This window comes from Rhinolophus hipposideros (genome assembly GCF_964194185.1).
Source record: "Rhinolophus hipposideros genome assembly, chromosome: 8".
Lineage (NCBI taxonomy): Eukaryota > Metazoa > Chordata > Mammalia > Chiroptera > Rhinolophidae > Rhinolophus > Rhinolophus hipposideros.
Genome location: NC_138054.1, coordinates 38680936 through 38696799, shown reverse-complemented (window position 1 = coordinate 38696799; position 15864 = coordinate 38680936). Strand labels below are relative to the sequence as shown.

General features: G+C 33.3%; 1 protein-coding gene across 1 annotated transcript in view; it reads right to left on the bottom strand.

Moving 5' to 3' along the window:
• PIGK (phosphatidylinositol glycan anchor biosynthesis class K) overlaps positions 1-15864 on the bottom strand; it is a 114692-nt gene that overhangs the window by 34919 nt on the left and 63909 nt on the right. The window contains exon 10 of the mRNA XM_081057040.1: positions 4502-4586. Within this exon, the coding sequence (XP_080913166.1) occupies positions 4502-4586 (85 nt within the window). The remainder of the gene's footprint in view (positions 1-4501; positions 4587-15864) is intronic.

Below are 15864 nucleotides of genomic sequence, written 5' to 3'. Positions count from 1 at the left end.
GATACATAAATTAAATATTGAAGAGATGTTGCAAGATGGCATTCTAAAAAGGTAAAAATAATTCAGATATCTACCAACCAGGTACACAAGAAACTTCTTCTTAACACCTCTACCAGAAATAGATTATTTTAATTTTTAAAATATCTTTATTGAAATATAATTCCTATACCATAAAATTCACCCTTTAAAGTGTACAATTCAATCATTTCAGTATATTCACAGAGCTATGCAATGATCACCACTATCTAAGTTGAGAACATTTTTATTACTCCAAAAAAAGAAACACTGTGCCCTTTAGAAGTCAGTCCCATTGCCCCATTCATATCACTCCTGGGCAACAACTAGTCTACTTTCTATCTCTATAGTTTTGTCTGTGTTGGACATTTCGTATAAATGTGGTCTTTCTTGACTGATTTCTTTTATTTAACATACTGTTTTCAAGGTCATCCATGTTGTAGCATGTATCAGTGCTTCATTCCCTTTTATCACCAAATAATATTCCACTGGATGGATATACTATATATTATTTATCCATTCATGAGTTGATGCACACTTGGGTTGTTTCCAATTATTGGCTATTATGAATGCTCATATTATCATTCACGTACAGGTTTTAGTGTGAATGCATGTTTTTATATACCTAGATGGAATCTATATGTTTAACCTTCTGAGGAACTGCCAAACTGTTTTCCAAAGTGTAGTTCTGATTTTTTTATACCCGTTTGATGGGTATAAAATAATCTCACTGAATTTGTAACATGCACTTCCTTACTGAGTTTGAGGCTCTTTTCTTTCATTTATTGACTGTTTACATTTGTTTTTTTACTAAACTGCTTTTCATCTCTTTTGTCTTTTTTTCCACTTAGTTGTTTTGTTTGCCTTTTATAAACTTCCAAGAGTTCTCTGTGTATTTTAGATATTAACCAATTTACTGTCGCTTTTTCTTGTAAATATTTTATCTTTATTCTAACATTAGTTTTTTATTATTGTATCTTGTGTCATATAAAATATTCCATTTTTATGGAGCTAAACATATCTTATTGGTTTTTGTGTTCATTAAGTTCTTCCCTACTTCCAAATTATAAATGTAGTTGCCTAAATTTTCTTCTAAAATTTTTATTTACTTATTTTACTTTAAGTCTTTAATCTATAAACAATTTACTTCATATATAGTATGAAATGGGAGTTTAACCCTTTTCCTACTGAAATATCTTCTAAATCAGATTTTAATCAAATTTGATCATATTTGATCAAATATAACAATTGATCATATTTAACCAAATGCAGTATTTTTTTTTTTTTCTGGATTCTCTATTCTAATGTATTGTAAGCCACAGGTCAGGACTATTTGTTGCTTTTGAAATCAATTTAGCAGGATTTTAAAAAACATAAAGTAGAAAAAAATCAGTGTGTATATGCAATGAGGATAAATATATCATGAAACTTTTATTTCTGTTTTCAACATATACATCATGCATCATTAAGTATGTAAAATGTGTTTCTCATTGTGAATTATAATAAACAAAATTTGAAATCCACTCTTCCATTGTGATCCATTAATCCACTGGTCTATTCCTTTGCCCATATTTACTAATTACCATATTTACTAATTATTACAGCTGTGTTCTGATGTCTGGTCAGGCAAGTGAATCTCTCTTTTACATACTTTCTTTGGCTATTATTGGATATGTGGATATGTGGTCATTTTCCCCTATTATTGAAAAACAACAACAACAAAAAAAATCCTGCTTCCATTCTAATTAGAATTGCTAATTTAGGAAAATGTATATTTCCATGATATTAAGTTCCCCACCCATTGAATATTTGGTATGTCTTTCTGTTTATGAAACATGGTATGTTCCCATGATTCTTATTATATAGGTCCTATGGGCTATCTGTTAAATTTACTCCTAAGTATTTTTTAGTTCTTTTCACTGTTTGAAAGAAAAATTTCCCCATTTCCATTCTGTATGCTTATTGCAAATACAGAGAAGCTACCAGTTTTACTTATCTTATATCTGGCTATCTCACCAGAGATAATTCTAGAATTATTCTATTATTATTAATAAATAATATAATTTATTAATTCTATTATTTGTAACTTGAGTCTCTTGGGTTTCCTAGATGTACCATCATATTTGCTAGGACCCCTAAAAAATGGTAAATAATTTGGCAATATAAAATGGCAATACTGAGAATCTTGCCTAGCTTCTGATTATAAAATGCAGCATAACACACGTAAGAAATTAATCACTCAAATGACTAAGACCTACTTCTCGCTTCTATTTCTCAAGCAGCCCCTGTCCCTGCTCTTCCTCTCCTGCAGCTTCTAAACTTTGCTACCAGTAAGAGGCACTGGCTTCTGACATCTGGGTAGTACGAAGAGAGGTACTCCTGGTTCTCTGTACCATTAAAGATACACATCCAGCCATTCAGATATATGCACAGATGGCATAAGACAAGATACTGAAAGGAGTATCAAGAAATCAAGACTATCCGTATACACAATCAAATAGGAAATATAAGATATGAATAAATAACATTATTTCGAATAGAAATGGTACATGCTCCAAAACAGTCATAGATAAAACATGATTCAAAGTTAGAGGAAAAATAGTTACTCATAGTATAAAAATAGTTATAAGTGGAGGTTAGATATCTACTACAATGATACTGTAATTTAGATATATTACAGATTAAAAAGCTTTTGTGGGATTGTCTGAGCCTAATTATCACATGTATTATTATTCTTTTAAGGAAAAAAATTGCTTTCAAATAATCCACTTATAAGCTAACTTCTAGCAGCATAACTCATGTTTCTTAACGACCACTGTGGACAGACAATGGTACAGTCCCAAAGTTGTGGCACTGTCAGTAAAGGGAAGTAACAAAAGGTACAGATAAGAGTCTGGTTTAACAATGACATTCCTGATCACCCCTTGAGAACAGAATTAATGTTATTCAATAAAAAATTTAAAAATGCCTATCCTGCAAATTTCTTAAAATTTTATAAATTCAGGTACTATAGAATGTTAACTATAATGGTCATAATTCAGTGTTTAAATTAATGCAGATTTTTATACTGCCAAAAATATCATAATAAAAATTTTCCCCACGGTTAAAAATATTCATCTTTGAATTCATATAGTGTATAATAGCAAAATGCAGCTATTACATAAACCGGAGTTTATTGGATCGTGCCTCCTATAAAAATGTGACTGACATTTCATCTGGTCAACCATCTTAAAGGTTAATTCTGATTTCCTGTTTCAGATTTTATTCTAGGTGAACTGTTCTGGGCAGATTCTCTTTACCTATGCTGAACAAACCACAAACTGTTTCATTGCTCACTCTGACTGTTAAGAGCATATTGACTTGCTGCCTGCTCTGCTGTTTAATTCATTTATGCTGAGCGTCAGGCATGAAGACAGAATTTTAAATGTGACATTTGCAGGCTATTAGGTCATTTAGGCTCTGACAACACAAGGGAATTCCTGACATATAAACTGGACCTGATTACGAAGCACAGATAAGCTTCCCAAAGGGGCAAATTTCTGACCTTTTTTTTTTTTTGTAATTTCTCATCGAATTTTAGTATTCAATTTTAATGTCAATGAAAAGATCTATGTAGCCAACATTTTAAAGCAATAGCCTGTTTCTTTTAATAAGCGCAAACTGGCACTTATTCTAATCAACCTGTATCAGCTAAATGAAATTCTTTTGATTGACAAAGACATATAGAAAGATTCATAACAATAACTATAATTCATTAAAATTCTGAGAAATTCTGACCTCTAAGAATTTTAGTATTTCCCATAATCTACAGATTCTGAAAACTCTGGTAGGTCTAAAGGCCATAATTCTTGTCAACAGATTGTTTAAAATTCTTTCATTTTGGCCTAGCAGGGCAGACTTTATACACTGTCAAAATCACAGTATAGAATTGAAGTTTAAATACTTACCACACTGCCTTCTCTAAGATTATAGTTATGTACAATGAATGGTAAGAGTCATTATAATTGGAAATGAAAAAACTGCCTACATGACATTTACAATTACACTTTACAAGAGTTGATAATGGGGTGGGGTGGAAGAAGTAGGGAAAGGTTGTTTTGTTCATTTTAGCTACTCAAAAAATTATAACCAAATGATATTTTATCAGCTTTTTCCTTGTCACTAACAAGTACTATGTACAATGGTTCAAATGCAAGTTTTCTGAAATTAAGTCTCGTTGTTAAGTAACACACAGAAGATAATTCTGATTTTACCCTGGATTTAATATACGAGAAAGTCAGAATTCTAGTACTACACAGCAAGTAGCCTTATAATATTGTGACTTGAACGAGACTTCCAACTGTAATAGGTGGAGTCCAAACGGGGATAAACGACCTGGAATGCCTCTCAGCTACAGCACATTGATTCTGAAAATTCTAACAAAAGCAATTAGTTTACAGAGATTAAAAATCTTGTTTCTTTCAAAATAATAAAATAGACAGCAAACCTGGTGTATTATCTGAGCTACAGGAAGTTGTTCAGCATATTTCAGGGGTTCTATTAGATCCTCATCCATCCGGTCTTCCTTATAGCTGGAAAAAAGGAATTGAAAAATACAAAGCTAAGGTAAATACTATTTTTAAGCATGGCAAATATTTAAATACGCTAAACATAAAATATATGAAAGTATGTATTTAATGTTCTTAAAATAATCAGTATTTATCAATAATCTATGAAAAAACACCTAATGATAATTTTTCAATGACATAACTATAAATGCATTCAGACTGCATTTAATTACTATGTATAAGATTAGCTTAACATCACGTAGTATTCGCAGGTCCTGTCTTTCACTCTAAGGCTTAAAAATGTTTAAGAATACCGTTTGTCATAGTAGTTAAAGGTCTTCAAAGCCTGTGCTCCAAACACATTCAAGATTCGTCCCGAGCAATTCCTTCTCTATGCACCAGTCTGTTGTCCAACCATCTCTAACTGCTACTGGTCTTGCACCAGTGGACCCTGCAACTCTGTAACTGTGATTTGCTCCATTCTGTTTTCTGTTTGGACCAACCACCAATTTCCTGTTTACTCTTCTTTCAAATATAACAATTTATTTACACCCATCTAGGTACAGTTTTTACCTCCATGAAGACAAAAACCATGTCATCTTCTCTGTATATCCAATGTTTACCATATAATAATGACTCAATAAACATTTGCTGAATGAATACATGAATAAAATGAACACAGCAATCATTTTCTCAGAGGTTATTTTATGTGGAACATACTTTCTTTAATATCTACATTTACAATGAGATGCAGAGTTGACATAATACATTCCTATTACAGTATAAAACAGTAAAGTGCAGAACAGGAATAAAAATAAAATCTCCCCAAATGACGAGAACTACAAAAAAGGTTTTTAAAAAATTATTGATCCTTTCTTTTCAAAATACCAAATAAACATTATATCTCAAAAAAATAAGATCCAAATATATTGAAACCTCTTTATCTTTTTTTCTCTGTAAATTACACATCAATTTAAAAATTAAATTTTAAAAATCAAAACCTTAAATTATCTTGACAAATAATTAAACAACACTAGTTTAAGTCTGTAGGGCTGAAGGAAAACATATACTGAATATCATCAAAATTTAAAGGTTTTGCACTCCAAAGGACACTATCAAGAAATTATGGAAATTCAGGCCTCCTTTTATTTCTGAAAAGTTTTCTTATTATAATTTGAAATATTATTTCTGTTCATATTCCATTTGTTTTTCTAGTTCAAGTTCTTAGATTGTCTCTATCATTTTTTCTCTGATCCTTTTCTCTTAATTTCATTTTCATTTTCTTGACTCTTTTTCATTTCTATTCTTTCTTTTTTACTGAACTTTTGATAATATCTATCTTCCTTTGGGTATCTTGTACCTTTTCATTTCTGAATGAATTTTGTCTTTTTCCATCAATTTCTTTCTAGAGTTCAGTCAGCTTCTGTGTCATACATCTTCCTGTTTGTTTGTTCATTTTAATTGTTTAGAGTGTCTGATCTATGGTGTTGTTTCATAATGTAATTGCTTGTTTAATATAGTTATTCATATTAGAGTGTTGTATTTCAGTTTTCCTGTTTTGTGGTTTTTCTTCTTTCTTTTTATTTTCCCTTTTAGTCTCTCTCCCTCGTAACTTTGTGTGGCTGCTTCCTTCTTTTTCTGTTACAGATTTTGTTTTTTTCCAGGATCAGCAACAGCAAGTTATCTTGTGATGGGGAAGAAGGGGAAAAAGTTGGCTTATTAGGTTTCTCAGTTTAAGAGCACCCTCCTCTGTGGCTACACTGGAGTGTAGCTTCTTTAATAAATGGTACTTTTTGTGGTAGCAGAATTTGACTTTTTCCCCCCCATTTATCTTATTTCCTTTGGACTCTTATCTTCAGCTCCTTCTTTCTTTCCCTTCACTACCAATACTCCAAGGAATAACCCCCTCCCCGCCTTCCAAGGTGTCTTTCATGCTCTCAAAATTAACACTTTCCCAAGATTGTCACCTAAGGTCACCTACAGTTTCTAAGCCCAATCTCTCAGATTCTCACATGGCTCTGATCAAGTAGTCCATGCTTATAGTATAATTCAGAAACTGAGAAAACTACAAAAACTAATTTCAATTTATATATGGCTGTCATCCTAAGGGAACCTGGAATATTCTGTAGTAAAATGGTAAAGTTCTCTTTCTTAAAGCCATTCATTATTGTTTCTTTCACATTTTGAGTTCCTGAAAGAAAAGACTTTGTGTATTACCTCTTTTCAAGATCTTTCACTAAGAAGATCTACTTAAATTATTTAATAAGGAAGTAATTTCTGCATGAGAAAAAAATATGTATTCCTTTTTTTTACTTTACTCTTTTAAAACTGTATTTTTGTAGAAAACAATAATAAATGAAATTTGTTTATACTATGAAAGGATTTTGGATCTAATGAAGTGATGCTACCATCTCAAATCAAAATGCAATTGAAATATTGTCCAAATCCTCTGCATAAATAAATAGAATACTGCTATCAAGATTCTGAATCCTATGAAGTTAGTCTTGATAAGTCCTCATCTCTTTTGTTTTCTTTTACTTTCACAGATGCCCAGTGTCCTCAAAAATCTTTCTTGTCTGTGCTATCTCAGCACTCCTGAAATAACACTGTAAAATTACTTATATATTATACTTACATATTATAATATATTACAATTACTTATTGTAATATATAAGCTATCTCTGATTCAGAAACAGGTGAATTTATATTCTACTGAGATTAGATTATTCGTGTATAAAATGACGTAGCTTACTGTGTACAGAAGGTCAAAGCATCTTTTCAAACATTAAAAATATACCCAACAAAAATAACAGGAAACCAGAGACAGTGTGCTATGCCAAATACAAACTAAAAATTAAGAAGATCACTAAATAATTTAAGACACATCATCTAGGGTAATCCAAAACCACTAAGAAAACATTCTCTAAACATATCAAAAACAAAAACAGTAAGTCAGTTTAGTGCAAACTCTAAAACATGATAGCTCAAAAGAATTACTTGAAACTAAAAGCACATAGCACAATGAAGTTAATTTAATTCAATCTTGTTGGGGGAAAAAAGGATGGTAAACTTTCCACTCCTAAACTCCATTTTAAAAAATGCTTAAGCATTCTTATAAGTGACAACACATATTGTTGTGCAAGCTATCCTTGACAAACCTGGAGGCTTGTGACATTCCTGAAAGTTTAAAGACACTCTAAGGGATAAAAGAATTCAATTTTCTTGGTCAATAGAAGCAAACACAAAATTCTATTACAACTTCAAGAGGCACTGAAGATTATTTTTGTGCAGATAGTTATAGCAATGAGACGACAATCTAACACATCATCTTCCTTGAGAGGAGACACCCCTCCTAAACTCACAGCATAACCATCCTTCTAATTATGAAACTAAAAACTTGTGAGACAAGATATTAAGACATAACCTTGGCTATTACCTACTTTGAAAAAGCACAAGGAAGATGATAAGCCAGGACAAAAAGACATAGTTTGAGATAGAGAACAGAAAGTTAACTCCCCAGAGAATGAAGGTTACATTAATTTATGGCCCAGCTGTTGAAATGTATCGTATTTATACTGTCAGAGTTTAGTGTGGTATAAAAATGCACGTACTAGTTTAAAAAGAATACCTCCCAAGCAACTCAGTAAAGCAGTTTTAACAAAATCCCAGAAAACCAAGCTCTTGTTCTCAATGAGGGACTTTAGAAGTAACCTCTTATCTGGTAGAAGTTGTAGGCAGGCTTTCCAGAAGTTCACAGTACCAGCTAACTTGTACACATAAGGAATTATCTTTGTAGAGTCAAAGGCAATTCTAAAATAACAGTGGTGGGAGGTGGTCAGAGAAAAACCTGTCGAAATTATTGAGCACTCTACGTTCAGGAACACGACAAGGTTGTCCCCTATCACCTCTGCTTTTCAACATAGTGTTGGAAGTCCTCGCCAGAGCTATCAGGCAAGAGAAAGAAATAAAAGGCATCCAAATTGGGAATGAAGAAGTTAAATTGTCACTCTTTGCAGATGACATGATGCTATATATAGAAAACCCTAAAGACTCCACCAAAAAGCTATTAGAAACAATCAATGAATACAGTAAAGTTGCTGGCTACAAAATCAACGTACAAAAGTCCATTGCTTTCTTATATACCAACAATGAAATCTCAGAAAAAGAGATAGAAAAAACAATTCCTTTTGCAATTGCAGCAAAAAGAATAAAATACCTAGGAATAAACTTAACCAAGGATGTGAAGGATTTATATGCTGAAAACTATAAGACATTTTTGAAAGAAATTGAAGAAGACACAAAGAAATGGAAAGACATTCCGTGCTCATGGATTGGAAGAATCAACATAGTTAAAATGGCCATATTACCCAAAGCCATATACAGATTTAATGCAATCCCCATTAAAATCCCAATGGCATTTTTTAAAGAAATAGAACAAAAAATCATCAGATTTGTTTGGAACCACAAAAGACCCCGAATAGCCAAAGCAATATTAAAAAAAAAGAACAATACTGGAGGTATCACACTCCCTGATTTTTCCTTGTACTACAGGGCTACAATAATCAAAACAGCTTGGTATTGGCGGAAAAACAGACACATAGACCAATGGAATAGAATTGAGAACCCAGAAATAAAACCACATAAATATGGACAGATAATTTTTGACAAAGAAGCTAAAAACATACAATGGAGGAAAGACAGCCTCTTCAATAAATGGTGCTGGCAGAATTGGATAGCTACGTGCAAAAGAATGAAACTGGACTGCTATCTGTCACCATGTACCAAAATTAATTCAAAATGGATCAAAGACTTAAGCATAAGACCTGACACAATAAACTGCATTGAAGAAAACATAGGTACTAAACTTATGGACCTTGGGTTCAAAGAGCATTTTATGAATTTGACTCCAAAGGCAATGGAAGTAAAAACTAAAATAAACAAATGGGATTACATGAAACTGAAAAGCTTCTGCACAGCAAAAGAAACTATTGACAAAATAATGAGGCAACCAACTGAATGGGAGAAGATTTTCGCAAACAGTTCCTCTGATAAGGGGCTAATATCCAAAATATACAAGGAACTCACGAAACTCAACAACAAAAAAACAAACAACCCAATTGAAAAATGGACAGAGGACCTGAAGAGACATTTCTCCAAAGAGGATATACAAATGGCAAACAGACATATGAAAAAATGCTCAACATCGCTAATCATCAGAGAAATGCAAATGAAAACCACAATGAGATATCACCTCACCCCAGTCAGAATGGCTTTCATCAACAAAACAAATAGTAACAAGTGTTGGAGAGGCTGTGGTGAAAAAGGAACCCTCATACACTGTTGGTGGGAATGCAGACTGGTGCAGCCGCTATGGAAGGCAGTGTGGAGGTTCCTCAAGAAATTACGAATAGAATTACCATATGACCCAGCAATCGCTCTCCTGGGTATCTACCCCCAAAATATAAAAGCATTTCTCTATAGAGACACGTGTACTCCAATGTTCATTGCAGCTTTGTTTACGGTGGCCAAGACATGGAAACAACCAAAATGTCCTTCGATAGATGAATGGATAAAGAAGTTGTGGTACATATACACAATGGAATACTATTCGGCGTTAAGGAAAGATGGAGCATTTGTGACAACATGGATGGATCTCGAGAGAATAATGCTAAGTGAAATAAGTCAGACAGAAAAAGCAGAGAACCCTATGATTTCACTGATATGTGGTATATAAACCAAAAAGAACAAGACAAACAAATGAGAAACAAAAACTCATAGACACAGACAATAATTTAGTGGTTACCAGAGGGTAAGGGGGTGGGGGGTGGGTGATGAGGGTAAAGGGGATCAAATATATGGTGATGGAAGGAGAACTGACTCTGGGTGGTGAACACGCAATGGGATTTATAGACGATGTAATACAGAATTGTACACCTGAAATCTATGTAAATTTACTAACAATTGTCACCCCAATAAAATTAATTAAAAAAAAAAAAAAGAAATTATTGAGCACTTATCCTGTCTGAGGCATTCTACTAGGTACACATAACTAGAGTTATACATGTATTGTTCCAGTCATTTTATTTTGCTTTCACATACTTAGTAGCTACCTGAAAAATAGGTTGAATGCCCATAAATAGTGTCACAAATAAATTGTATTCTATGTATAATTTAGCCACTAACTTTTCTCATTTAATATTATGTTTTTGAGATCCAGGCATGTCAATATGATTATCAATTCTAGTTCAATACCTTAATAGCTATATGTATATAATATGAAAACGTTCCATTTTATTTAGACCTTCCAATATTGATGGACATCTACTTCCAATTATTTATTATTAGAAATATTTGCATTATATATCTTTCCAGTCTACTTCATCTACATGTACACAACAGCGGCAAACTCAAGCCCATAGGCCAAATCTGGCCTGTAACCTGTTTCTGTAAGTTATATGAGCTATGACTGGTTTTCATATTTTTTTCTAATGGCTGAAAAAATTAGTCAAAAGTGGAATAATATTGCATGACCAATGGAAGTTATATAAAATTCAATTTTAGTGTCTGTAAATAAACTTGCATTTAACGCAGCAATTCATTTGTTAATGTATTGTCTATGACTGCTTTTGCACTAAGTATTTGCAACCAAGACTGTTGACCTACAAAAGCTAAAATACTTACTATATGGCCTTTTACAGAAAAAGCTTATCAACCCCTGAGCTAGAGTAATTATTTAGATGTGAACTTGCTGAATCATAACTTATGCACATTTTAACTATTGCTAGAAACTACCAAATTGCTATCCAAAGGGGCTGTATCAATTTACACTGCCACCAAGAATATGTTTCCATTTCTGTCCATCATCATCACTTAACTTTCTACAAGAAACAGGATCTCATTGTTTTAATTTCCATTTCCCTTTAAAAACATATTTACATGGTCACTGGACATGAGTGTTTCCTTTTTTCCAAACTATATTTCCTTTGATCACTTTTCTATTGCATTGTCTTTTTTTTTAACCAATGTACAGTTATATAATCTCGACAGAAATTCTTTGACATACATGTGGCATATAATTTCACCCAGAATTTCTCTTAACTTTGTTTGCATTTTTTTTCCTGCTATGTATGATATTTTAATATAGTTTCAGTAAACTTTTTCAATCTTTCATTTGCTATGTTTTGGGTAACATGACATCTTTTCCTACTCCTATTCCTCTATTCTTTTTAAGTTTAATAATCATTAAATGGTAGATTCTCTTAGATTTTTCTATTACGTGGTCTGTTTAAAAAAAAAACAACAGGGAGGGCCGGCCGGTGGCTCAGGCGGTTAGAGCTCCGTGCTCCTAACTCCGAAGGCTGTCGGTTCGATTCCCACATGGGCCTGTGGGCTCTCAACCACAAGGTTGCCATTTCAATTCCTCGAGTCCTGCAAGGGATTGTGGGCAGCGCCCCCTGCAACTAAGATTGAACACGGCACCTTGAGCTGACCTGTGTCCCGGATGGCTCAGTTGGTTGGAGCTTGGGCTCTCAACCACGAGGTTGCCAGTTCAATTCCCACAAGGGATGGTGGGCTGCGCCCCCTGCAACTAGCAATGGCAACTGGACCTAGAGCTGAGCCGCCCCCTCCACAACTAAGACTGAAAGGACAACAACTTGAAGCTGAATGGCACCTTCCACAACTAAGATTGAAAGGATAACAACTTGACTTGGAATAAAAATCCTGGAAGTTCCCCCAATAAAGTCCTGTACCCCTTCCCCAATAAAATCTTAAAAAAAAAAAAAAAACAGGGAAAGTTTGCCTCTTTCTGATTCTCATACCTCCTATTCCTTTCCTTGTCTTCTTGCATTAGTTGGGACTTTGATGAATAGATGGAATTAGAACAAGCATCGTTATCTTTTCTGACTTTCACTGAGGTGCTTCTAAAGATTCACCCGAAAGTATGTTTGCTACTGGCTTTAGATACATGGCCTTGATTAAGTCAAGGCAGTTCCCTTTTATTTCTAGTTGGCTAAGCCCTGTTGCTTTTTTTCATCATTAATGATTGATGAATTTTAATTATTAAATGCTTTCTCTGCTTTACTGAAACAATTACAAAATATTTCTTATTTAATGTAATGATATGATAAAATACATTTAATATATTTTCTAATACTAAATCATTCCTGCAATTTTAAGAAAACTGCTCTTTGGTCTTGAAGTATTTTTATTTATACATTACTGGATTTGAATTTTATTTTAAGATTTGTACATCTCTGAGTATTGGCTCTGTAGTGAGGTTGGCTCTGTAGTTTTTTTCATACTCTCTTTGTGTAGTTTTGGTTTCAGAATTAACTAGGTCTACATCAAATGAGTTACGTAGCATGCTTTCTTTTTAAATTCTGTTCATCTATGTCAACCCCACGAGTTCAGTAAACCTCACAGGTAGAAAGCATCTAAGCCACTCTTTGTTGGGAGAGCATACATTATTTTTTTCTAATTGAAAAAAATAGCATTTTTTTTACTTGACAGCTTAGTATTTCTTTTAATTACTTTTCTCCTAAATTCCTCTAAGTATTACTTTAGTCAACTCCTTTCTATTGAAGATTTCTCATGTAAACAGCAAAGTTTGGAGTTTTGTTTTAATTTGGTATGACCACCTGAGACTTTCAAAAGGTATTTGGTCCAATTATGTTTACTTTAATAACTGATATAGCTGGATTTATAACTATCATCTATTTTGTATTTCCCATCTTTCCTTTCCTTCTCTTGAAGTAACCAAATATTTTATTAATTCTTTTTTCTCTATTAACATGATAGTTATACGTATATTTACCATTATTATAGTGGTTATCTTGGACATTAGAACACCTAATTTTGACTTGTTAATCTACTCAAACTGATCAAATTCACCATTTCTCCAATAATACAATATGAATAGTACTTTACAGCACTTTAATTCCATTTATCCCTTTGCCTTTTGCATTATTTTTGTCATATACTTTAATTCTACAAATACTTTTTAACTCAACAAGAAATTCTTTTTATTTTTATTTTTTGTCCAATCAATATTCAATTATATTAAATGATATATTTACCTGTTCTGGTTCCATTCATTTCTTACTGATTTTTGTGTTTCTCTTTAGGATCATTTAATTTTTACTTTAGTTCAGGTGCACTGGCAACAAATTCTCTGCTCTATCTGTCTGAAAACATCTTTATTTCATCATTTTTGAAAGATTTTTACTATGTATAGAATTATAGGTTAGAAATATTCTTTCAGCACTTTAAACATGTTATTCTACTGTTTTATGACTTCCATTATTTATGTCAGCATTAAAGGTAATGTGCTTTTTCTTCTCTCTTGGGCATTTAAATTTTTCTCCTTTGTCTATGATTTTTCAGTATTTTGACTAAGACATGCCAAGTTGTAGTTTCCTTTGTATTTATCCTGCTTGGGGTTAGCATAGTTTAGCTGAATCTGTGGTTTGATATTTCATTAGTTTTTCTCATTATCTCATTAAATATTACTTCTTCTCTATTTTCAATCTGCCCTCTAGTTTAAGATATTGTTAAACACACCATTTTACCGAATCTAATATCCTGTTTTCTGAGGTATCCAATTTGATGCTATCCAATTTGATCCAATTTCACTGAGTTCTTCATTTCAGATATATTTTTCAATTCCAGAATGTTCACTTCATTGTTTCATATACATTCATATTCTCTGGTGAAATCCCTATCTTTTCATCTGCTTTGAAGAATTTTTTTCCTATTTTCTTGAACATATTAAATATACTTAAAGGTTCTTGTCTACTAACTCCAAGTTCTGGATCACCTCCAGGTCTGCTTCTGTTTTTCTCTTTGTATATGGTCACAGTGCCTTTATGTACTTAGTAAGTTTTAATTGATTGTGTATAGAACACTGCATATTTATTATTTAAAAAATAACTACTAACAATACCATTTTCCATCTAAGAAGATCCACACTTTTCCTCTGCTGGGTAGTTTAGAGAGTGGTAGTCTGACCACTTCTAGTCAATCAGGGACTGAGTTGAATTAAGACTGCCTTATAATTTTAGTAAGACTCATTCAACCTGTAATTTGCCCCTATTCTCATGGTGAGGCTCTTCAAGGCTTTAAATTGAAGCCTGGCAGGTCTTTGTCCCCTGAACACAGTAACTTTCACTATGTTTTCCAGGCTTAGATTTTTGTCCTATTGTTCTGTGAAGCTTCAGAATTGGGCATTCAAGCCCCACTGAAGTACCTAAAACTGTACTTTAAAAGGTTGCTGAGTTGGTTAGAGTATGGTGCTCTTAACAGCAAGGTTGCCGGTTCGACCCCCACGTGGGCCACTGTGAGCTGCGCCCTCCACAACTAGATTGAAACAACTACTTGACTTGGAGTTGATGGAAAAACACACTTTAAATAAAAAGTTAAAAAGTTAAAAGAAAAAACACTATTAAAAGGTTGCTCTGTCCCCCTTAATGACCCTTTATCAGAAGTTCTGCCAGATTCCTCTAGCATAGAAGTGAACAGCTTTTTTCTGTAAAGGACAAGACAGTAACTCTTTCAGACTTTCTGCCATACATTCTCTGTCAGAACTACCCAACTTTGTCATTGCAGCATGAAAGCAGCCATAGACATTAAGTAAATAAATGAAGGAATGAACATGGCTGTTTTCCAATAAAACTTTATTTACAAAAACAGGCAGCAGGCCAGATTTGGCCAATGGGGCCTGTTTCGCTGATCTCTGCTCTTGCTGCACCCAGAATCAGTAAGTACACCCAAGGGGAAAAGCAGCTGGAAATTGTCAGTGTCAGTTCACCACCTTCTCCAGGGCTGTCAACTCTCACCTGCTATGTTCTTCAGGGATCTCACTCTGAAAACCTTTATCTCCTCAGAATTGTAAGACTAGTAAATTCAGCTCTGGTTTTTAGAAGTTTTCTGCTTTAGTAGTTAGCTTTCCTTCAACTTCAGAATTTGGCAAATATTTTGAAAGAGAAACTGGTCATGTGATTGAGAAACATCTTGAAAGGGAAACTGGTTTTATGATTGACAACTGTGTCACTCTAGCCTCAGACATCAACAAATATTGTCCCAGTTTTTCTACCCACAAGAAATGACCCACTGCCCAGATTCTCACCTTTGGCTTATTCCCCAAATCAGTACAACCCAGGAAAAAGTGGCTGCAGATTTTGAGCTCATTTCTTTGAAGTTTTCTCAAATCTGGATTTTTTAGCTTCTCAGTCCTTATTGCTTCTGTACTTCTCTAGTGTTTTTAAAAATATATAATTTTTGTCTGGTTTTTCTAGTTGTTGTT